This window comes from Falco punctatus (genome assembly GCF_963210335.1).
Source record: "Falco punctatus genome assembly, chromosome: 7".
Taxonomy (NCBI): Eukaryota; Metazoa; Chordata; class Aves; order Falconiformes; family Falconidae; genus Falco; species Falco punctatus.
In genome coordinates this window covers 3261644-3287219 of record NC_137587.1, presented here as the reverse complement: position 1 = coordinate 3287219, position 25576 = coordinate 3261644, and the positions used below count along the sequence as shown (strand labels likewise).

The 25576-nt window shown below is 45.0% G+C and overlaps 2 protein-coding genes across 31 annotated transcripts in view; both read right to left on the bottom strand.

Annotated features, from left to right (window-relative positions):
- MADD (MAP kinase activating death domain) overlaps window positions 1-21002 on the bottom strand; it is a 76413-nt gene extending 55411 nt beyond the window's left edge. For 17 of the 25 annotated variants that reach the window (XM_080395681.1, XM_080395673.1, XM_080395691.1 and 14 more), the window contains exons 1-5: window positions 20880-21002; window positions 7098-7290; window positions 3681-4295; window positions 467-770; window positions 28-159 (exon numbers count right to left, since the gene is read on the bottom strand). In XM_080395681.1, coding sequence (XP_080251807.1) covers window positions 28-159; window positions 467-770; window positions 3681-4295; window positions 7098-7159 — 1113 coding nt within the window. In that variant the 5' untranslated portion in view covers window positions 7160-7290; window positions 20880-21002. Of the gene's footprint in view, window positions 1-27; window positions 160-466; window positions 771-3680; window positions 4296-7097; window positions 7291-20879 lie in introns of those variants that run through there. The other 8 variants (XM_080395682.1, XM_080395683.1, XM_080395685.1 and 5 more) reach the window with 2 other exon arrangements.
- Window positions 21003-23303: 2301 nt separating this feature from the next.
- The window catches only part of NR1H3 (nuclear receptor subfamily 1 group H member 3), a 31764-nt gene continuing 29491 nt past the window's right edge, over window positions 23304-25576 (bottom strand). For all 6 annotated transcript variants that reach the window (XM_080395778.1, XM_080395779.1, XM_080395777.1 and 3 more), the window contains one exon: window positions 23304-25250. In XM_080395778.1, coding sequence (XP_080251904.1) covers window positions 25104-25250 — 147 coding nt within the window. In that variant the 3' untranslated portion in view covers window positions 23304-25103. The remainder of the gene's footprint in view (window positions 25251-25576) is intronic.

Here is a 25576-nt window from a genome sequence, read left to right as displayed (position 1 = left end):
AAAGAGCAATAAAGGAAAAATACGTACCTGTTCTGCAGAGGCCATGCAGGTGGGAAGCAGAGGGATCACTGGGAACATGTACTCTAACGGGTAGATCATAGCCACAAAGGCCATCACAGACATTGAGAGTGCATTATAATCTCGGGACTGCAATACAACCTGGAACCAAAGAAACTCACATTAGCACTGCAGCCCATTCACTTCTAATGCTCCCCCGCCTCCCTGTGAACTGGGTGACCCTCTATTAATCTGTCTGAAAACAAGCTTCAGGTGCTTTTTTGAAGGAGAGCAAAACTTTTCAAAACAAGAATGTCAGAAAGAGCTATCCCTTGCCCCCCTGCAGACAAACTGATTCCAGGCAGTGCAGGAGACAGCTGTTCTACACACCCAGCCTGCTCTACACACTCCATCTGAAGAGAAGAGCACTTCCTACATACCTACCAAAGATCACCTCCTCCCTTCTTACCTTGTGCTCCAGAAGGATGCAGGTCAGCACCTGCAGGCAGGCATCCACTCCCAACAACTCCAAAGGCAGATGTAAAGGGAAATCCACCAAGGTGAAGCGGGATGGATCAGGAAGAGCAAAGGTCAAAGCTGGCTGCAATTCATGTGGCAAGACTTCCACATCCACCCGCTTCTGACCAGCAACAGGCATTGGCGAGCGGAGCAGCCGGTATATCCAGGCTTCAATCTCCCGCAAGTCATGTAGCAACGCACTAGACTTTTCTTCCACCAGGAGGGAGCCTGTGAAAATCCGCCACATTGTATCCCTGTACAGGGAGAACAAGATTAATACTCCAACAGCTTCACTTGACAGCCCTTCCACAAGGGTCTTCCAGGGAAAAGGCAGACCCACCGTGAATTAAAAGATGCAGCTAACAATCACTTGGTTACACAGATGAATGGAGGGTAGGGATTTAACTTGCTGGAACAACCACTGTGGGGAAGTATAAATCTTCCTGTGGCAGGAATTAACACAAGTATGCCACTGGCAGGAATCCCGGAGCAGCGCGGGCGGGCAGTGCCCCCCGAGCCCCCATCCCCCCCCGCAGGCTCTCCCCGCAGGCTGCACCATGGCCCCGCAGCAGGAGCCTCCCCAGCCGCTCTGGGCAGCCCGGCCCAGCGCCCCGCCACCCGCCAGGGACACACGTTCTCCCTCCTGCTCAGAGGGAACCGGCCGTGTGGCGGTTTGTGCCCGGTGCCCCTCGTCCCGTCGCTGGGCACCGCTGGGAAGAGCCTGGCCCCGTCCCCTGGGCACCCGCCCGGGGATACCTGCAGCCGTGGGTGACATCCCCTCTCAGCTGCTCCTCTCCAGGCTGAACAGCCCCCGCCCGCTCAGCCCTTCCTCCCCGGGGAGATGCTCCAGCCCCTCACCACCTTTTTAAATCAACACAAGTATGTCACTCCCGCCTAAGAATTCCTTCATTTATTTAAAGGGTTCAGTCAGGTCCAGACCTCTAAAGATCTCTCATCACCCTGGTGCTTGAAATGCAGCACACACAGAGGATACTCTCACATCTCACCCAGAATTGTGGCAGACTGACTGCAGGATGCTGCTTCCAGCAGTCCTACAAACATTTGCAAGAATAGGAACTAAACCCAAGACAAGAAAAATATGCCACACCAAGATCTCCCAGATGTTTTGGCATAATAAAATACTCTTCTTTCATCCTACCTTAAATTTCATTATGTCATTCTTAAGAGCTGAATAACCAATAGCAGAAGGGGATGCATTTCAGCTGACAATATGAATTTCTGAAAGCTGTCTAGAGAGCCTTAGCCCCTTAATGTTGTAGCACAGTGAAGGCTGCAAACATGTTGTAGCCATTCGACAACAAACTTCAGCCTGATAAATATCTTCAGTTACTCCAACAGATCCCTTAGAATGGTATGGGTTCCCATTAGAGGCTCTACCTTACAGTTCAAAAAGGAAAAAGGACACACTGGAGGCTTCAGAAAGGAAGAAAAATTAGTTTTGGAGGGGTCAAAAGAAGGGCAATTTGAGATTATGCCGAGCAAGTGATACACCTCTCAGGAACTGCAATGCTTCGCATCCTCCACTCTTCCTTCAGCCACTTGTAATGCACAAGACATTAGGTTGTTAACAGGCATGCTCATCCTTTTGCAAGCTTTAAGAATTCAGTTTCACCTTTATTCTGCCACCACTTCAAAACCGTTCTACTTTTTCAGGTCACAACTTGCAAACCACATGGTAATTCAAACCCACGGAGACGTATGCTCAGTATTCCTTCTCCTGCCCTCCTCATCTGTCACTCAGCTCTGCTCTTTAAGAATTATGTCCAAAAAGAGCAAACTTTTCAAATACCACACACCCTTCAAACACTGGAATATTTTAGCACCTCTTTCAAAAATCAGATGAGCTCTCAGAGTTGAGGAAAATAATTAAATTTAGCTCTTTTTCTGCTTCAGTAATTATCAGACTAAACCAAGTGACAAAACAAGCTCCCTTAATACACACTTCCATGGGGAGGGGAAAAAAAAAAAGTTTTGTTATGACAGAATAATTTTTTTTCCCCAGCAGTCAGTGGATTCAGGTGATAAATCTGCTAACGCAAGAGAGTCAGTTGTAAGCCCAGGAGACTCACCTAGAACTGTTCCAGGGCAGTAACCCAAGAAGTAGGCTACTGCTCTGTGAACAGGACAGATTTCTCCCCCCCTTTTTTGCAAAAAATGCAAAGGGGTCATAAAGATAAAAATGATAGATGTCCTGTCATTTTTTGCTTTTGACAAGTTTAATTTGGAATGTACCAGGCTACTTAAATCACATTATGAGCCATCTCACAGCCCCATCCCTCTTACTATTGAGACAATCCCCTCCTCCAGAAATTCCTTTTATATTTTCTCTTTTCAGTTAGCATATTGGAAGGGAAAATATCATCCTGGAATGTAGGTGTCAGGCACAACAGCACAGATAAAAATCCATGACTGATACACATAAAGACACTGTTCCTTCTCTACCCTACAGTGCAACAGCTTTTGTTCCATACCCAACATTTTAATAGCAGATATGCAAGATTACTACATCACATTAAAAATACACCAAGTTCCTGTTAATTTGCTGTTACCAACCCCCATTCCCATATGCTTCCTAGCCAACTCCTTTGTTTTCTACGTCTCCTCCCTCTCCCCTTCAAATATTGTACTTTGATCTCTTTCAGCCATTCCTGATTCTCTAGTCTTTTCTCTCCCACGCTGAAGTTCAGACTGTTCCATAAGCTTATTAGGCACACTTTCACCATTTCCCTCTTGCCCCAAATGGAAATTCTCTACGTTGCTTCTTGGCTGTTTCTAGTTTTCTAGAGAATCAGTCCTGACATACACTGCCATGGAGCTTATAGGCCAAAGCAGCAATAACAGCATCAGTGCTCAGCTTCAGAAAAGATGATGCTCAGTCAGTTGTTAGCAGGATAGTGCCTCCTTAGGCATATCAAAAATTAAAATCTTACCAGGTTACAGAATCAGACAGAGAAGTTTTAAGTCAATCATCACAAAACTTTCCTTTTCCCACTGTGATCCTGGGTTAAAACATCAAAAAGGTCAACCACCAGTATCTGGCAGCTTCTGCAGCCACACCTGTAGCTACAATTTGCCATGCAGACAATTGCAGCCCTGGACACAAACAGCGGGAGGAAAAAGTTCTTTCTTCCCCTTCAACATACCTCTGCACCCCACGAGGAATCCCCAACTTCTTGCCCAACAATCTCTCACTACAGCAGTCCACAAGTCTCTTGAGGGTGTACAGACACTCACGAAAGGTGGAAAAGAAGGGATAATGACTAAGGATGCACAGAGAAGTCAGAGTGCTGTTCCGAGAGCGATGGCTGCCTTTGGCCAGGCGCTTACTGCGCGGTGATCGATTCACATCTGGAGTAGACTCTGTACTTGGAGCCTGCAGGGAAGAACCACTCTCGGAACTCTCAGTACCCACTTCCTCTTGGGGTGCAGATGCGTCCCCAGATTTGGTGGACTTCTGTCCCTCCCGAGCTCGATGGCTCCCCGTGCCTTCTCCCTTCTCCTTGGGTACTCGCTTCTGGAAGGAACGGTAGAAGTTGACACAGATTCCATAGCGAATGACACCTGTATCCTTGTCTGTGAGCGTGAAGACAAAGGAAGTGTCATCACGGAAGCTCATGCGTTTTTGCCGCACGCTCAGGCATCCTTCTGGCTGGCAGAAGAACACAACATCAGGTGGTAGGGGAAAGTCCACGTGGTCTTCTAGAGGGTAACGTCGCAGCAGTTCAGGAGTCTGAGCAACACTATCACTACTTGGCTGCCTACAAAAAAAAAGCAAACAAAACCCCCATAAATAGTCGACTAATCATAAAGTCATGGAATGGTTAGTATGCCCATAATCATCTTTGGTATCTCCCTGCTAACGTGTCAGGAGCCTGTGGGTGCAGCTTCATCTTTATTTTTTCTCTCCCCTACTGTGCAGGGAAAGCACAACTTCTCAGTCGCTAGTCAAAATGCTCCATCACTAGCACAAGGCCACAGCTGCAGAACGGTTAAATAAAAAGGTCTATACCATCTTTATCAAGGCCCAATACAAAGCCTTTTCAAATTTGACTGAGGAAAGGCCTTTCAGAAGTATGTTGTTCCCAGAAGAACATCGTATTATCATGTTTTCCTGACTTTGATTTCATTTGATGAATTCAACCACACAGGTTTCCGGGCAACACTTGGGTAAGAAATACTGTCCCTCTCCAAATATAGAGTCAGATGAAACCTCCCTGGATTTCAGCCATCTATGAAAATTTAGTAAGAAAATCCAGTATCAATTCCTAACTGGAAAGACAAGAATTTACTAGGAAAGAACTCAGAAAAATAGTAGAATGATATGGACCTCATCCTGTAAATTTTTCAATAAAAAGTTCTAGCAACCATAGATATAGATACATATTCCTGGGTTTGATTTTCAAGTTGGATTTGAAGTGTAAGTTATTATAAAAGCCAGGCATTAATATGCAGACCTGCGTAACACTGGCTCACCAGCCTTTTTACTACAATCACTAATGGAACACAAAGACAGAAAGGTAATACTGTTCATTCCTAATTTTCCACCAGAAGAACAGATTCTTTCCAGATATTAACTATTTCCCTACCACTATTTTTCTATTAAAGTTACTGAGTAAGTGCCAGACAAATAGTATGAGATCCATGTGGCAAAGGAAGAAAAGTATGTCCCCAGAACAACAGCTCTTTGGTTTGATCTCTTTGCTCTAAAGTCTGACCTCTCACCATTTTCTAACGTAATTAGCATTTAGTATTATGTTTACTTAATGGGATGTAGGAGACCTGGCTCCACCATCACTCTCCTATGGGATCTCCTACAAGACATTTTCTCGCCTTGATACTTTAGACTTGCTCATTTTGAAATAGAAATTACATTTGCTTTCCTCTTATCTGAGAGGTGAGAAAACCCAAACAAGTAGTAATAGAACGTTGGTAATTTACAAAAGGTAAGTTTACACTGGTGTAAATAGCTCTGCTGACTAATTCTCCCAAGCTAATATTTTATTAAAGAAAAAATAAAAATGCTTTAGTAATAAAGCATAAATTGGTAACAGAATTTATCCTGCCTGTACAGTTAAGTACTGAAATACTGTATGAAAAGAAAAAAGAAACCCTGAAAAGCTTTTACATACAGTGGATACAACTAATGCATCATATGCTGAAGAAGAAACGTCAAATAATGCTGGTACTGTTTAGAGAGTTTATTTGACAGTAAATGGTTAAAGGACAAAGTCGCCAACAAAGCATCAGTGGATACATCATCAGTTCATGCCTTTGCAGTAATATTAGCTACAGAGTCTGCTCAGACATATAGAAAATCTGCATCTAATAAAAGGGAATACTTCCAAAAGGCACTGCTATTTGCACATGGTAGATAACAAGATGTGATGGTAAAGGCCACGTGGAGCTTTAAGGACTTTGCAGTAGCTGATTACTTCAGTCAGCTCCATCTCTTATCACAGGCATTTTTGTTCAAGTGCCTAAAGAGACAAAAGACCTCTGGGCATTAGCAATCCAGCTGCCGCTGTCCAGCAAAACCCAAGAGAACTGGAGGACTCCAGAAGTGATGCTAGCAAATTCCTCAGTGGGAACATCAGACACTATAAGCATTACTGGAGGAGGCAATTAACATTTCTTCCTCCTTTTCCTAGTCAGTGACACACATATGGAAAACTTGGTTATTTTTCTACATACAATAAGAACTAATTAAACTATTATTCTTTCCAGAATATACAATAAGAGAAATAATTATTACTTAGGATTATATGATTTCTTCCATTTAGCCTATTTAAATGCTGCACCCCAAAGTATTCCAAAAAGGAAGTGGGAGGTAAAGCAACAGGGTGATGCACATAAACCACTGATACTTAAAAATGAAAGTAAAATAGACTTCAGAACACACGCATCAAATAGACTGGCAGAAAGTTGCTGCATAAACTTTGAATAAAGAAAAATAGCATTTACTGAGCACCTGTGTATTTGAACAAACAGCACACGTATCAACCCTACATTTCATATACACTTTAAGTAAATAAGCATAATGTTTTGTCCGCTGATTGTTAATAAGACTTTAAAAAAATAAAGCATTCATGTCATTCCTATGAGGATAAATGAGTATTAGAAGGAGAAACAGCCAAGTAAGGCAAGTTCCAGATGATTTTTTTTAAACTAAATTTACAGACTACGCTTCAAAGGCTAGAAAAGTAACCCTAAACTATAATTTTACTTGCATGTGGCTTTCAGTATTTTCGATTTCTGAATCCCTCTATCCTGATGCCAGCAGAAGCAAAGTTCAGATGCATAGGCTACCAGAGAGTCATATATAAAATCACTTCTCTTAGTCACCCTTTGCAGACCCTCAACAAGCAGTCTGAAGACTGCAAATTAAAGAACTTTGGCTGCACAAGTATCTTTTAGAAGGTACCCTGGCCCAAGTAGATGCTCCCATTATGCATTCCAGACAGCACCTGCTCAGCTCCAAGCAAGGGTTCATCGGTGGATGCCAGGCTATCCATCCCCACTCTACTGCCCAAACAAAAGCAGCGCTGAGACTCTTACATTACCTGGCTCCAATGATCACAAGATAGTCAAGTAACCGAGGGCAGGTTTTCTTTTTCTGCACCATTGTCCTTGACACCCCTTCCTATGTCATCTCAGTGAATTTCTGTTCATCGATCCAGTGGTCAGTTATCCAGCCAGCCGTGATCGACTGCCTTGGGGAACAGAATCTGCTTGGAATCGTCTGGCAAGTCCAACCTGCAATCAAGAAAAGCAGGAGTGTCAAAGGCATAATCAGGAATACCAAATACGTATGAGCAACTTCATGACCTTAATTACATTCCCCAAAATCCTCAGTGTCCTGTGCAGTTACGGACATCTACAGATCTCTCTCTTCATGAGTATAAAACCACAATCACATGCCCACAAAAGCAGAGAGAGCTGAAAAACACACAACAAAGTACAAGAGGACCTCAAGAAAAACCAGACAAACAAAGCAGCATGTCACTGGCAAAGAGCTATTCATGAAATGGTTCGAGGCAAAAGTATTGTTCAGGAAAATCCCTGGGATTCCTACAGTGCTTGGGAAAGGAGCTTTAATTGGCAATCTGTACAGTTAAACATGACTGACATAAAACATGCAATCTGAACTTCAGCTGTCTGATAAACAGACTGACTAAAAAAGGGATAGTATCAAGAAAAGTCTGATCTGATATAATGCACCTCACCCTCCCAAACCTGGATGTGGCCTAGAGCAAGAATGACCTCCACAATCCTCAACGACTGAGATGTCCAACACTTCTTCTGTGAAGATACAGAACCACAGTTCTACAGAACTGCAGTTTGCAATAGCAAAAGTGCTTCTTGTAAATCATACTGGTTTTTTCACTTACTTTATAGAATTTCATTTATCTTGTGTATCTGCACCATTTAATCTTGATATCCATGCCTCCCACAGCTACTTTCTCAGACCACTTTATAACAGAAAAGTCCCCTTGGCACAATTGGTATTTTACTGCAGCATTACCATTTGTTAATAACTATGCTTAATAGACATCCAGAATTCACTAAGCACTGTAACATTGTTCCTTCCAATCTCACCATTCACACTCCATTAAATTCATGACAGAGATTAAAAAAAAAAAAATCTTACAAAGTAACAAATTACTTTGTAATTGTTTGTTTGTAATTTCAATGTTTCCTATCTACATTCAAAAACAACCTGAAAACAGAAATTTTCTGAAACAGAAAGTTCTTGGAAACTCTAAAATCAGAGATGCTCAAACTATATAAGTTGAGCACCCCAGTGCAAGCATTAATAAAGTTATTTTACACAAAAACATGTGAACTGATTCCCTTTTGGGGCATATTCAGAGTGAGGTTTGTATTCCAGTTCATATTTACATCCTATGGCTATCACAGAATTCAGACAACTATTATTACTGTACTGAAATCTTTCAGTTCTGCAGCATGAAGTTTATAAGTTTATCTGTTATATAAAATTATAACAGATTTATTAACAATGTGTAAATCTCATCAAATTTAGGTAATATTCTTGATGTTTCTCTCATTAGTTCACAACCAAAGGTCAGTTAAAGCCACTGTAACTGTCAGCATCTCACAGTTGCGTTCCAAGTCTAGCAACATATTTGCTTTGTAACCAGCCCTTCACATTCCAGGTACAGACTTGGGGAATTTTATTCATGAGCCTGCCAAATATCAGTAAAAACGCAAACACACACAAGAAGTATGTATATCATTTATCAAAAAAGGAAAATCATACTAGTAAGTATTAATTATGGAATAATAAACTGAAAGGAACCTTAACGCTCACACCTACAAACCCCCACGTTTTATAAGACTTTGTGGCACGGTTTTAGCAGATCCTCAGTTACAGCCGTTGTAGGTTCCTACGTGACAGCACTATGAATCACCTTCTCTGAGCACCAATACTTCATAAAGTATCTTCTGTAAACAACAGAGAAAACACAGGCAGAGGAAGCAAAGTTCCTGTCGTCTCTTCATTTCTCTTCATTTTAATGATATTACTGAAAACACTGTAAAATCTGTCCTGCAACAGCTCTTGATCCAACATATTCTGCAAGTGTTTCGGCATAGATGAACTTGAGAAGAACAAGATGAAGTTGGCATGATCAAGGGGATCTTTTTGCCTTCAGTTTGAAGAACTACTTGTTTCCTTTCCAAACAGCTTTACCCAGAACTGTTTAAGGAACTCACTGTTCAGTTACAGATACGGGCATAAGAGTAAGTTACCATAAGGTAACCTATGAGTTTGACTTTGAGGAACTTCCACTACTCAATGGTAACCAAATATATGTTCTTCCTCTGTAACAGAGACTATCCTACTCCTCAGTGAAAACGTAGAAACTAAACTGCATTTACAATGGACTAAAAACACATGCAATGACTACAGAGTAACTGAGAGGCTACAAGACCACAACCTTAGCTTGCCTTTCAGTAACTTGTCCATATCCCATGGTTTTGTCCTGTTCTCTAGCCTGGAGAACACCTCTTAGGACTGCAATGCTTAACACAGCTTCCCTACAGTTCTGCAAAGGAGCTAGCATGGTAGGCAATACAAAGACTCCATCAAAACCATAAAATTTTCAAACGAGTATGTGAGCAGACCACCAGCACAAGGGAACACATGCAGCGCTTCCAATGTCCCTGGAATGGCTGAAGTTGCATCCTAGTGATGCCATAAATCAGTAATTCTGTCAGGTTTTTTTTTTAAGAAAAGATCTGAGCACTTCCAAAGATTCCCGATTTCTACTGCAGCACAAGTAGATCAGACTGCTGCAGATAATCTGCAGGGGCTTCTAGAGGCTTCTAGGGGCTCCTTTGCTTGAATACTTATTTTTAACAAGGTCATAGTTACAGTGAGACCTAAGAGGACAAAGGCTTTCTTTTGGAAGATGAAGTTCTGTTGGACTGCAACAAGAGCTAGAAGAATTAGCACCAAGTTCAGGTTTTTTGCCTTCCCCTATTCATTCTCTTGCTCCTTCAAAGACCTAGTAATGGCTGATGACAGCAGTTCAAGAGCATTAGATCAGTATTTGCTGGAACTCACCTTCCTACTCCTGACTGGAATCAGACACCACAGCTGATGATCCGTATGAACCCGCAGAAACAGGCGGTACAGCGCTGCCTTTCCCTCCCTATCTCCAAAAGCTTGCTCTCAGGCCAGCGTCATTCCCTGCTCTGTGTTGCTGGAAGCGTTCGTGCAGTCGCATGGTGAACCACATTGTGGAATCGATACAGACCAAAACTAACGCACTCCCTTCTCCTCCCTTGCCACTTTTGTTTTTACGAGATTACTTCTATGGCTTGGTTCACCAAGTGGCCACACAAATGCTTGTGCAGACACAAAGCAGAGATAGGAACAAGCAGCTAAGGGAATCTGGAAAACCTGACTGAATATAATACAAACACAGAACTACAGATGACAGATTCTTCTACAACAATAAAGAGGTAAAACAGTGTCTTTCTCAGAGGTTTGCTATCACGCTGCTTCCAGCTCCTAGATTTTACAGACTAAGTACATCAGAACAGAAAGATTGAAAAACCGAGAGACACTTCCATTTCTCCTCTTTCATGCTGGCATTTGGACCAGAACCAAGAGATTAATCTTGACTCTGAGATGGTACAGGTTTTGACATCGATGGCCTCTCCTCTCTCTCAAGCTGCTTTAACTCTAGGTCACTATTTCTGAAAAGGTTTTCTGCAGTGTGATTTCTCTTTGCAAACATCCTGGAACCAGCCCTTTGAAGGCTGAATCCTCCAGCAGCGCCTGAGAAGAAACTTCCTGTAACTTCAACTCAAGAAAAGGAGAAAATTAAAGAAGCGAAGGGCACCACAGAAACATACTGTACAAACACATCACATGTCAGAGAACACCATCGTTTCAATAAGCACTCATATGGATGGTGAACAGGTTGGTGAGAATTAACACCACCCACATACTGTAGCAGCTGTCAGCAATACTCACGAACCAGGAGAAATTGGCACAGTAGCCCAGACACAAAGACAAAGGCCAGAGCCAGCACTAACCCATGGCCTACCAGTACTCAAGATGAAAAAAAAAGTGTTCAAAACAACACTTCTATTACTGGTACTACTCTACATTTCAAAACCCCCAAAACACCCACAGTTTAGGTTGTAGCACAGCTTCTTAGAGGACAATCTGCATGGTATTCTGCAATTTAAAGTCCTCCCAGAAAAAAAGCTATATAAACACACACTCTCATGAAAAGCACCACACCACAGAACTGATGTGTGAAAGAACTGCAGCATTTTTTTACCAGTTCAGAGCCATCTGTGTGAGACCGATACCCAGCATTAGTCCTGAGTGACAGGAATTGTGCAGCACCCCTATCTCATCTACCCCTTGGAGTCTTCAGCCTTTTTAAGTGTCTTTTCTTTCTAGACACGAAGCTAGAGGAACAAAGTAATTTAGTCAAAAAATAACTTGAACACAACAAACTGTTAACCCAGCTTAGCTCACTTACAGTCGTTTTCCTCACCCAGCAGCTTTCAGCTTTGACAGGCCAGCCTTACACTCAACTGCATGATAGTCAGCAGGTATTTAAATCACTGCTTGAAAAAATTACATGAAGACAATGAGATTATTTTCCAACAGCCGGATGTTAAGCCCTGCTTTTCTTGCAACTCTTCCATAGTTTCGAACAGTACCAGAAAGGCCTCTCCTTCCATTATCTCCAGCTTTTATCTGGTACAAGGATCATACTACACAGTTCACCAGTGCATGCATATCTTTAGCATATAAATCAGGGTCATACAATTCCATTTGCTAAGTGAAGAGCATACAGTGGGACATTAATTTCTAAAAGAAAAAAAAGCAAGTTGTGAAGGAGACAGCAAGAATTACAGGACAGAAGCCACAGGAATTCTGGTTCACTGAAATGTCACCTTGCAAAAGACCAGATTTCCTGCCATGTCCAAAAGGAACTAAATTTTCCGTTCTAAAATGTCCTTGGAACATTGTGAATTTCTATTTGTTCTCAACCAAGACAGCCTGTACTGTGTTCAGGTCTATAGCCACTATGCCTGACCTCAGCGCGTTGGTTACTGTGAACTCAAGACCCATACCAATTGGACTCAACAAAGCTGAAACAAACACAAGTAGGGCCAGGAGTTTCAGTGCTCCCTTGTTAGCTGATTTCTGTTTCCTCTTCTCACATTACACACCTTGAGTATTCTGAGAGAGACAGCTATCTGCTAAGCTAGAGAAACAGGTGCAAGTACCTCAGGACCAGCCAACCTCACCTGCGTGGCCAGGAACCCCACGTAACTCACTGCAGAACTGGAATTACCACAGTTAGAAGCACAGTATGATCTATTGGTAGCTTTGACCTGTCTTTAGACGTTTTAATAATCTCTCTGGAATCTTTACCACTGAAATTTTGGTTACTAATTTTTCCAAGTCTATTTCAAGTGATTCCAGCCATTCTCTCTGGTATAGCACATACTAATTTTGTTTGTACCAAGCTTTTAAAGAAGCCGACAAGCAGTCCCCATTTCACATGAGCCATTTTGCACTTCCTCGGCTTTTATCAATACTAAACTTTGCTAGTAGTTTTAAACTTAAAAATACGCAACATTCTAGGAAGCCCATTAACCCTATTACCCAGATACTACAGTGGTTCTACTAATGCAAGAAACACAGATGAGTTGAGAACACCTCCCCTTCTCCAGAGTTTGACAGAACATGGAACGATTTCTGAAGCCAGACCTGGACAGACTCGCTATTCTGGTGCAACTGCTTTGTGTTCTGCCATCCACCTTGGCAAGGCAGCAGTGCATGCCAATGCTGTGACTCCTAAAAAAGATACTAGCACTCTGGCACAATAAAAAAAGAAGGGTGGCATTTTCAAAGCATTGCAAGCATGCCTAAAACAGACAATGGCATATTCATCTAGTATAGTTAGTCTGTAATATAGGTGTGGTTCTGCAAAATGCCTAGGGATAGTCCCAAGCATAAGAAATCACCCAGTAGAGAATCACCCAGGACTGCAGGCAGGTTCTAAAAGCATCCTCCCTGGAGCACATGCATCACTTGAGTTAGTAAGAGTTCCTTATGGATAAAACAGCAGATGCATCCCAACTGTTTCCACCTTCCATCTAGCCATAAAGCTTGAGGGAAAGGACAGAGTAAATCAGATTAAAGAAAATTACAAAAATGAATTGGAAAAACAGGTTTCGGTAATACAAAAAAGACACCCTTGGAAGCCCTTCTGAAGAACAGTAACAATTTAAACATCTCTTCCTCTCCTACTACAAAATGATACTATCTCTTTGCCTTCTGAAAGCAGTACTGACACAGCCGAATATCTTTAAGCCTCCACATCAATTTTGCAGAGCAAAATGGAGGTAGCATGGACAGAGGTGCTGCCAAATAGACCAAACATGACCAGAATTAGTTAGCAAACAGAAGTATCACGCCACACAGACAGGAACCTTTCTGCAGCACCACAGAGCAGAGCTGGACTGATTCAGGCTCTTGGTTGCTATAGTGACAGTTTTCCCCATCCTGTCATATGCTGGTCCTTGAGCGCTGCCCCCTCCCTCCCTCCTGCTTCAGGCAAAGGCTTGGTGAAAGCAGCCTGCTGTACATGCAAGACCACGCAGTCACCACACATGCACATGCTGTGAAAACAGACCCACAGGTAATCTGATTCAGATCAATCTCCATAGCAACCCCATCTTTAGTCCCTAGATCTTAGCCTGGCGGGTCTATTTATAGAGCAGCCGCAGCGCTCCACCCTCTCCGCTCCACCACCAGAGCTCCCAGCACTGCCCACACTACAAACAACCTTCACCCAGGCACAAGGACTGCCTGCAGCCAACGCTGAAACATACCCCTCCTGGCACCTGCAGGCCCCAAGCCAGATGACAGCGTAGTATCTGCAACACACTGAACACCTCCCGGTTGGTGAGGTTTTCCATATCCATGAATACCACAAATATCAAGAGTCATTACTGCTCACAGAAAGCTGAGTACCAACGGCAGCTGACAAAATCCACTTATCCAGGTACCTAGAGGACGCCTCCACACACATCAACTGCAGCTGCTCCTTTAGCCTTGTGCAAAAAGGCTGCACAAAGTGAGCCAAAACAAACGTGTGGTCCCAACAGGAACTGGCAGGCAGCAGCAAACGCAAAGGAGTGGTCCCAGCACAGCTGTACCCACCAGCAGATACTTCAAACCATGCAGCTAGGACATTCATCTACTAGTTGTTTGAAGAAAAAAAAAAAAAAAGAATAACAAGAAAAAGAAAAATCAAGACCGAGGCCTTGAATGAGCCATGAGAGATAAGCACGTGAGAAAAAACCAGTATGCAAATAGTGTTATCCATTTTCCTCTACTACACTCCTGGGGAAAACTATCAACGATAAACTAATACAGGAGAAGCACACACTTGTACAGTAGTTACTTGCTAACAGGAAGGAGATGACAGATTTTAGCCTCAGCCCCAGTTCATGTCACACACTTCAATGTAGGTTAAAGACCTTATTCTCCTCCCCTCCTTCACTGCCTGAACACCTCTGTTGCGATCCTCCCTGCAGCACCTCATAGCGCAGGGCATGCAGAGCACCACTCACCATCTTCTCGTAGAAGATAAATTCTAGCATAAAAACCCGCTGTCAACACAGCCAGTCCTCCGGCTCTACACCATTTGAATTTAAATTCATCTTTTATTTAAAAATAATCTCCAGAGATTTGCATGAGAACAGTAACACAGGAGCTCTGGCTCCCTGCGCTTCATTCTTTTCAAGTCTGCCCTTTTTTCCCCTCTCTCCTTGTGCAACGTCACCATCACAGAACACAAGAGCCTTCTCTTCTACCTCTACCTCATCAGCTTTTCAATGATCCTCAAATCCCAGTAGCAGCCCCTTTGCAAGTGGGTGGGCAAACCAAAACCTACACAACACCCCCAAACTGAGTTAGTGTCACCTTCTGCAACCTACAGCATCACATTCTTTCCCAAACCAGAACTGCTTTTGGCTCAAGCTTTGAGTTGAGAAACTTTCTCACTGCTTCCGAGTGCAGCCTAGACCCCAGCACCCGCAAGATGCTCCCATTGCCAGCCCTCTGCCCAGCTCCTGTCTGAGAAGTAGCTCCCATAACACAGGCACCAGCAGGCTTTTTTCCAAAAGCCAAACACTGCAAATGTACAGCCATAAAAAATTAACAAGAAAACAACAAAGCATGTGACATTTGAGAAGAACTGCTGGATGCAGCTGCAACTGCTAAATTATTCAGTGCTCTCCCCTGCCACAGCAAGCAGCTCTAGGCCAGGAGCTCAGGGAAGAGACGTGCACAGGACAGCAGCAGGCAGAAAACACACACCGCAGGCAAACGGTGAGGACTGCGCCAAGGACTATTTGCTATGCCTCTCCTATAGGTTTCAAGCCGTTCAGCTTCTCATTTAACTCACAGAACCACCACCACCACACACAGGCATGTTCAACTCTCCTTCCTGGAGATGGGCCACGCAGGGACAAATGGCAGCTCGCTAGGATCCCAGCACTAAATCCCAGCCACCTATAGGGCAGGAAAGGGCAACACTCACAGCCAGCGTGGAAACACTGAAGTATTTTTATTTTTTTTGCTCAGGGTAATGAGAATCAGAAAATAAAGTACTTGAAATAATCATCATTTGGCTGCTGCTAGCACCACAGAACTGGTACTCAGAGCCTCACATGTTTTGCCTCAGCCTCTCCCCATGTATGACACCTGCCTTGTTCTTCTTCCCTCTACACGTCTTCCCCTTTTCTTTATCGACACTATGGAACGTCAGAAATTCCTACTCTCAAACCAACGTTACTATTGATTTTGGTGATAAATCCTAGTACCAGCTGGTCAAAACGGAAAGGAAATCAAAGAGAAAAGCCCATCTTCTCTCTGCTCAGGCTCCGGGATGCGAGAAGCCTGTGCTTGGCCGACGCACCCACACACAGACACCGGGAGAAGCCAGCTCAGAGCCAAGGGGAAGGAACCGCCACAAGCCACTGCTGGGCCAGCGAGTGACGGAACAAGGGGTCCCAAGAGGACCTTCCAGACATTGGCAGTGACCGCGGCAAAGGAAGGAGGGAAAACAGAACACCTGCTGGGTATGTCTGAAGGCTAATGAAAGAAAGAAGGGAGAAACGAGGTAGCCTAGAGTACAGAAAAAGTGTGCCCAGCTGGTAGCTCCAGCAGAGCACTGTTTAACCACTCTCAAGTGGAAACAAACACAGTCACAGCAGCAGAGCGGCTCAGTGTTTGTCAGTGAAGCAATTATGGCAAACACTGGTTTTGATTCTTAATCATCTTTATCTGATGAGACACAAATGGGCAGAGGCAGAACTCCCCATCTCCTGCCACACGGGCCTCTCCAGAGCATGTACAACAAAGCCAGGCAAGAAGAGATCCAGGGAAGCTGGTGTCAAAGCTACAGGCAAGAAAACAATCAAATATTTGATACTGACAGTGGGAAATTCAGTCAGACTATAAAGGGAAGCAGGACACAACCATGGCGCTGGAACTCACAGATGTGACAAAAAGGAACAGATTAAGAAAAACAAGGCTGCTCTGCTCCTATGATAACACACAGTTCCTGGAGGTCATCAGATACGTTTACTGTTAATCTGCGCATCTTTGTCCCCTGTGTAAAAAACAAGGCTGATTTCCTGATTCTCCCAAACACCACTTAGAAGAACTGTTTAGCAACTAGTTAGAAACACAAAGAGATCCGACAAACATTACAGGATACATCAAAGGCAACACGATGACCAGCCCTTTTTTGAGGGCTGCTGCTGCTGTGAAATACTGAAGGCTGTTGAAGAAACAGAAAACCGCAAAACTTTGTTCTTTGCTGCTACACTGATGCATTATTTCTTACAGGCACCTAGAAACTCAACAGCCTCTCATTTAACCACAGTGCCTAGGAACACAGCACGAGAACTGCCTCAGCATGGGTAATTCAGGCATACACAAGCTGCGCCTCTTTTAAATCACTGCAAGGGTCCTGACAGTAGCAGTGACTACAAGTAAACACAACCTTCGCAATGCAGTGATCCCTGGGCACCAAAAGGCACAAACACCCCACCCCACCCCCCCCAATCTGGGATTTCTCCAGTACGAAGAGATTTTAGAGCTCCTATATGTCATTTCTTTAAAGTTTTGCTGGGTTTGGCGTTTCAGTTGAATATTCTAGTTCCAAGAGACAAGTCAGAAGCATGTTTCTCAGTCATCAACAGTAATTTTCATGTGGTCGTGACAGGTTTAAAGGCCTCCAGGGACAATGGACTTAATTGCTCTAAAATTATTCTCTAGCTCAGACAACAGAGCAAAGACCAGCTGAATTACACAGGCTCAGTTACAGAGCGCGAACAGTAGGTCATCGTAACAGTTCTTCATAGCTCTTGAGGAGCTCCTGTCCTCGAGAGCTGGAGAAGGGAAAGCAGAAAACCCTTCCATCATCAAAAGAAATATCACAATTATTCCACAGATTAACAGACTATCCCACTAAAAAACATTGCCTTCTAATTGATGCTTCATGCCGCTCATTTTTATTTCACCAGGTGTCTTGTCAGGTCACCAACGATGCTTTTCTTTCATGAAAATTTATACCTTGAGATAGATGGAGATCATTTGAACCAAGGAAGTGATATTAATCTTGCATATCAAACTCTTTCATTCTTGTTTCTAAATCCTTCCCTCACTGCTGCAAATCCCCAAGCAGTAGCTGCGCTGTGTGTTTCCTACTAGTGTGTTGAGTAACTACATCAAAGCCCTTCTGCTAAGAAGCTGCCTGGAAATTTAATGCGGTGTATCTTAAACTCAGGCACACCAGGGCCAAGGACATTTGCAGGAATTAATCTGGGGTGTAATACACGCATTGCCTACCTCTTGTTCCTTCCTAATGGCAAGTAAGTGAAACATTCAACTCTGTACTTGGTTTTAAAAAGAAGTATCCATTTCCATCTTGTGAGCACAATGGCACTACCCACCTAGTTAAAAAACTACAGCATAAAACAGCAGCCAAATCACTAAATTTTATATCATTTGTGATCCACCCTCATGCACTAGATCTAATTACAGTACTTTTTTACAAAAAAAAAAAAAAAAAAAAAAAAGTAATTTATCTAACTGTATCTGGGAGGAAGTATCAGAGAAAATCTATTAGCTGAAGTGCTGTAAATTAAAAACTGTTGAGATTTATTCCCTTGGAACTCAGCAGTACTTTTGTCTTGCTAATTTAATACCAGAAATTTTCATAAATTTTTTTTTCAACTGTCTCATTGCAAAAGATATTAAATAAACCAAACTGAACCTCTTTCCAGAGGTAAGTCTGGTATATCCTACCTACACATAACATGAGTATTAGATATGGCTTGAGGTGAGAGGGAAAAAGCTATAAATGATGAGCCCCTGTGCCACTCACCCCATGCCAGACAAAATCAAGGCCAACATTAATTTAATTTAGGAAGATGATATGAACAAGTGTTTTAGTAAGATCTGAGATGCACTGATGCCTCTACCATTTCTGCTGAACCATCAGTTCCAGTACTCTAGAAACTAAAAAGCTACTTTGGCTATTTGGGCAAGACTTAATGTTAAAAATCCCTGAAACGTTGATTCCTCCATCTCCAAAATCCATCTGCAACAGACTGAAGATGGACTTCATTACATACACACCCTGTCTGCTTTCAAAGGCGTTACAGCACGGTATCAAGGTTGAAGGAGAGGTTTGTCCTCTAGAATATTTACTTCATGTTTTTCCATGAAAACTTTAAACTAGAGGACCTGTATTTTTGCCAGTTGGTTCACCACCATTCACAGCTTTGGTACATAAAACATACATCATGAAAATCTAACTTGGCCATATTATGCTTTTTGTATGGACAGCATTCTTCCAGCATGGATATTACTTTCCTTTTTGCCCATCCAGTAAAACTGAACAGGTTTAAAAGTAGTAACGGTGTGAAAACTAATGCAGTAGGACACTGAAGCTTACAGCTTGAAAGCTGTTAATTTGGTAAAACCACAGAAGTCCAGACTTGCAATACAACTGCAGCACCACTGGACAGGCACGTATAAGATCTTCTAGTGCGGACAAGGCTGTATTATTTTAGAAGAAAGAAAAAAAAAAAAGGCAGCGTTCCAGAAAGTTGCTGATGATTTTACATTTTATTAAACACGCAGCAAGATGCTTAATGCGTGTTTAGTTAATTGCAGGGTACAACAAATTTGGTCCAAGAGCTACGCATTTTCTAAGAACACAACAGTAAAGCAAAAGAAGTATTTTATAGCCGGAATGATCAATCAGTTCAGTATTATATAACATGCTATGAGGGGTCGGCCAGGTTAGATCCTGCAAAAACTGCATTTTAGCTATGTCAGATGTCTGAGGTGCTCTCCCTGATGTGTCAGGATTGCAGATTTTCATTAGTGCTGAAACCAGCAAGTACTCCCTGTGTCCATCCAAAACAGTTTCCAAGGCTCAAGCTGAGTAAAGTCCAAAAATGGAGACACTTCCCAAATAACCTATATTTGGATGACGCCGGTTTCGTTACGTGACCCTCAGAACACCACAATACATCTTCCCTCCCCTTGCTTCTGTCTACCAGCAACATCCTTTTTGCAGAGAAGCGATGCTGCAAAGAGCACAGCAAGGACACTTGAGAGCATACCAACAGAAATGCCGACCCAGAGTGGCACCGAATGTAGAGAAAATGGCTGGCTCGCCTAGGGACAGCACATTATTGCCAAATTCACAGTCCTACCCCATCTCCATGGGGCTGCAAATTTATCACATATGTTATCTTGGGTACGTCTGAAAACAGCGTGGTATACCAGGAAGTTCAGGGGGGGAAAAAGAGAGAAGAAAGCCAGACAAGAAGTCAGTTTCCTCCAAGGCTTATCATTTCGTTAAACACTTCTTTATTGTGACTCCACACAAACAGTAATGAGGACGAAGCTTTCTTGCCCTCCTCTGCCTGAAAATAAAAGCGAACAACACAGCAAGGTGGTGACACCCATTCCTAAAGGGAAAATGCTCTTGATTTATAGGTCACTTACTTAAGACACTGCCCAGCGTGAAGTGGATTTCCTATTCTATTGTCCTGGGGAGTAACAGGATCTGCTGTTTACAAACCAAGGAGTAACAGCACCTTTCCCACTCCCGCTGCCGCAGCAAGCCCGCACAAAGCTGCGCCCCCGGCTCCTCACGGGGGGCCGGGCCCGGCCCCCCCGGCCCTTCTCCCGGCTCCTGCCGGGGCAGCGGGCGGGACAGCGGGGACAGGCACAGAGGGGCGCCGGGCGGACCCGCGCCCCCACCCCCGCCGGAGCCCCTTCCCCCGCCGCCGCCATTTCCAGCCCCGGCGCCCCGCTGGAAACGCGCGCCCGACCCCCGGGGGTGCTGCCCGCCCCCGCTCCGCCGCCGGCCGGTGGCGACAGAGCCCCGCGGCGACAGCAGGCACCCCGCCACGGAGCGCAGCTCGGCGGGCCGCCACCCCCTGTCCCCTCCCGCAGCGACCTTGCGGCCGGCAGCGAGCATCCCCCACGGAGCGCCCAGCCGGGCGGCTGCAGCAAGGCAGCGGGGGGGGCGGCGGGGCCCAGCCGCCCGCTGGCCGGTGCCGATCGCCTCAGGCGGCGCCGGCCGGGGACCGCGCTCCGCGCCCCGCTGCGCGACCCACGCGTCCCGGCGGTGGGGCGGGCGCCCCGCTTCTGACACGTGCGGCACGGGCGGGCCCCCTCCACCCCGCTGCCCCCGCCTGCGGGCCGGCCCGCACGGGCACCCGGCCCCGCTCCCGCTCACCTGCCCCGCTACCGCCGCCGCCGCCTCAGCGCTCTGCGCCGCCCGGCCAGTTCCGCAACGAGCGCCAGGCGCGGAGCGCGCCACCGCCACCCGCGGGGAGGGAGGGGCGGAGCGAACCACTCGCACCCACGGCGGGGGGAGCCGCCTCACCAGCGGCGGGCGCCGCCGCTCCCCGCCCCGGGCCGGCGCTGAGAGGAGGGGGCGAGAAGCGCCCCCCGCCCCGGGGCTGCCGCGGGCGCAGCCTCTGCGACGGGCCAGGGCGCCGCCGCCATCCCGGTATCCGCCATCACAGCCAGCTGCCGGCGGGCGGCGCGGCGCGGGGCTGAAGGCAAGATGGCTGAGGGGAGAGCGGGCCGCGCGGCGCCCTGAGGGGAGCCTGGAGCATGGCGGCCGGGCGAAGCTGCCAGCCCGGTGCTGCTCTGCGAGCTGCTGGCGAGCGGGGGGCGAGGGGCCGCGGCAAGGCCCGGCAGCGGGCAGCGAGGGAGCCGTGAGGAGACCGGGCAGCGGGGGTAGGGCCGGGCTCACGCCCGCATCTGCTGGGCTGCTTGCTCGTTCGCTCCAGGTTTTGCGAGATTACCAGAGACCTGGGTTATTAAAAACTTGATACACGGCTTTTTCAATTCGTTCCAAGCTCCTATAAAGCAGTACACCACACAACCAAATCCATTCATTAACAAAACCGTTATTACTAAAACAAACCCCAAATGCAACCAAAACTACTGCAAGTATCCTGATGGTTTGGAAAAACAAACAAACAAAAACTACACAAAATGGTGAAATACTTGATTCGATATTCCACATCTATAGTTCACTTATTGCAGGGAAACGGGATTTCAGAAATACAACCATGGTGAAATACTTGATTCAATATTCCACATCTACACCTACTGCAGGGAAACAGGATTTCAGAAATACAACCATGGTGAAATACTTGATTCGTTATTCCACATCTACACCTATTGCAGGGAAACGGGATTTCAGAAATACACCCATCTTTCCTTCCTCCCCCTGTGGATCTGGATAGACGCTGAGCAAACAGCTGTTGCGTAAGGCTAGGGCCATGAGGGAGTGCCTCCCCAGGCTGTGGTTCCAGCCTGCCCTGCTTTTTCCAGCGGCCAAGCTAGTGAAATTAATTTGAAGCACACGGAGTACAGAGACCTGGAGCGGCAGGACAGTCTCAAGCCCAGGTAGCGTTTTCCAAATATAAAAGTACAAAGGGCTGGTGACCTCAGAGAAGGTTCTTCCTCCACACCTGCTTCCTTCAGCTCCCTGGACTAACCTGGGAAGCTGCTATAAAAGAAAAACCCTAATTCTGTACTGATTTGCACTTAAAAAAAAAAAAAGAGAGAGAAAGAATGTGAATATGTAAACAAGGAGCTTATATTTGATTACATAATGAAAAGGGATGGAGAAGCCAAAGCCAGGGAAAACCACCATTTTCACCACTGCCATCAACAGCAACATCATGGGTTGTACCTTGCAAATCCCTCAAATTCACATGCAGTTTTTCTCTTCAAATTAAAAAAAAATAGATGCAGCTCAAAAATGTCAAAAACTAAGCTAAAAATGAAGCTGCAGCTTCACTGCCACTGCTTCTTCTGACTATTGACAGCCTCATTCTTTAGCAAATCCTTGGAGTAGGGCCCAGCCACCCTCTAATCCACAGAGGGCTGGCTTGAGCTCTTGAGCTCTGCTCATTACTCCCTACCTCATACCCTGCTGCAGTCTCCTATAAGCCTATTCCTATTCCCTCTTCCTCTGGTTTAGTAATTTCCAATTTAAATTTTATACTCTGCAGTAATGCGGAGGCTTCAGCAGATAGCCTGTGGCATGGAGCCTTGCTGAATCAACAATTATTTTCCTTTCCCACTGTGGCAGGGGATCATCAAGGCTTCGGCAGCAGCTCATGCTGGACAGCTCTCTGCTTCCCCCTTCTCCCTTGGAGGTATCGTCTATGGACAGCTACTCCTGTTGCTTCTGCTATGCTCATCATTTCTCACGCGTTCAATCCAGGTATCAGCTACAATCCTGCTGAAACCCGACTGCCAGGGGCACACTGGACTCCTGTTTCGATTCTAGCAAGCCACAACATGCAGAAAATGGAGCAGAGCACATGGAATAAAAGGGTTAAATTCTGAATGTAGCTGTACAAATCACAATGAGTTTTGTATGGATAATTCATGGTCTTCATGACACGCGTTTAATCCACTTAACCTATTTGCCAGCTCTGGCACACAGCAAGGTACATAGCAAGCTAAAATCTCCTACTAGAGGCCAAAATAAACTGCCTGGGGTTGCACTGCTATTTTTTTTCCCCACCACTTCTCTCCAACCTACATACTCGCTTTCTTACTAGCTTTAAGCTTGTTACATCAAGGACTCATTCCACCCTCCTCCAGTCTAATGACAACACATCAGAGAATGTCAAAATCCCATATTAGGCTTTATTCTTTTATATAAACATTAACATTTCTCAAACAGATTAGTTAAAAATACAGATTTAAACAAGAATTTTTGCAATTGCAATGAGTTATAAAAAACAACAGATTATTTTACAGATTGTTACAAGTGCTTTACAAAGGTGCAGAGTGAAGGCCAGTGGCAGGGGACCAACCTCAAGTGCAAAATGGACACGATACCCTCACCACGGGCATAGCGCTCAGATACACAGCCAAAAATAACAAACAAACAAACAAAAAAAATCGAGCCATGTGAACCTAGGCTCTTGGGATGCTCACCGGGCAAGCAAACATAGACCCTTATGACAGAGAAGACTCATGAGACCAAGCCACCAGAATACTTAAGGTTACATCTCTGAGATCAGCCATAAGATGCTGCTTCTTGGAAAATAAGGAACATGTTTTGCAACAGTATATTTCTCTTCTGTCAGACAAGATATTGCTGTAAATCCTAGAATACTTACGGATGTGGATATATAAGAACTTGGGGCATAAATCCAGTGTGGACTTCACAGTGCCCAAAGTGAAGAAAGGATACAACACCCAAGTAAGTGTCCTTCTAAAGCAGTTGGTACTTCTCATACAAAAGGGACCTCCATATCCCATGACCGTCACTAAAACCTTGAGCAAGTACCTTGGAAAGACTTTGGCAAAAGGAAGAAGACGCAAGTGGATCTGGTTATACCCAGTATTCCTGCAGCCCATGATCTGAGAGTTGTGCAGCCCATAGCTTACACAATGCCCACATATTTCACTGAATGCAGTGTGTCCTCTTCTTCTTGGCCGATACATCTTCACACCCACCTTGGAACACATACCACATCCCCCAGATTCTTGGAAGTTTTTAAGAGCCTTCCACCACACCTACCTTGCCTAGGTACCAGTCCCTCCCACCTATCTTTCCTCTATTCCACCCCTAAAGATAAAAATCTACGCCCTGATTTCTTTTGAACTAAAGTTTTCCAGCTGTTAGCAAATCAAAGGTAAAGTGAGCTGGCTGAGAACCACCATGAAATAAAACTGCCATGTGTTACATTAAAAAAATCCACTACTTAATGCCTGACATCTTTCTGATGTACAAATGTTCCCTACCCAGAGGGCCTCCCTGTTAGATGAAGGGCACTACACATTACAGGAATTGTTTTTCCAAAAGGAGGGCCGGAAAGAAAGGGCAGCTCTAGAGATGAAGTCTCATAATAAAGAAATAACAGCTAACTTCTCTTGCAATCGTTGTAAAGGGCAGCACATATAAGAGATTTTAATTGCAGGAATCCCAGTGAAACCCCTAGAACATCCACATTGACTTCCCTGAGCTCCTCAGATCCAGGTACACTGGGGACCCTGCAGAAGCCTTTTGAGCTGGGTTACTCTCAGTAGAGTTTGGCAAGTTTCTGCAAATTCATTTTCATAATCAACAAGAGAGGAGAGGATCAACGAGCAAACCCTCAGGACATGCTTAGAGAAGAGAAAGACTCTGAATAAAGAGGTGTATGTGTGTGGGGGGAAGGTCTTCATTTCTACCGTTTTCAGATGTTTCATGTTACTCCTTTGGGGTATGGGCACTACACTGAAACCAACCCCCCCACCTGATCTACCCCAGCTGCCTCCTGCATAGTCTCATGACAACACTGAAACCCCAGGCTCATCACTCCCTGCACTGCCTAGCCCAGAGTTCAGTGCTCTGGAGAGGGGAGGGCTGGCTTCTCGTTAGCAAAGGCTGGGAGATGGCTTTATGTCGGTACGTCAGTGCCCTGGGAGCATGCAGTCACTCATGCACATCCCAGATTTCTGAAAGCAGGGGTGGGAGTTTCTTGTCCTGCAGCCGAAGGGCAAACACCTGTTCGGAGTGGACACTACTTAGTGTCCGAAGACTGACCAGCTTCATTAACATCCGTGGAAACATCAGGCGGTCCTGCAGAGTCAGACAGACAGACAGGCGGTTAATAAATTCACACTAAAATGTTGTTGAAAAAACAAACAAAACAAAATTACCACACCAGATGATGCATTGTAACAACAATCCTCACTTTCTCTAAACCTGGCATTCTCCAGGAAGCAACAGTGTGGAGGAACGCTAGTACTACACCATGTCCCAAAACTCCAGACTTTCCATGCTGGCTGAACTATGGAACACGATACAGGACAGCAGGCTGTGACAGCTCACAAATCCTGCCTTTACGGCTACTACCAAACAGCCACAGAAGGGAAGAGCAGGACAGTACAGACACCAAGAGACCC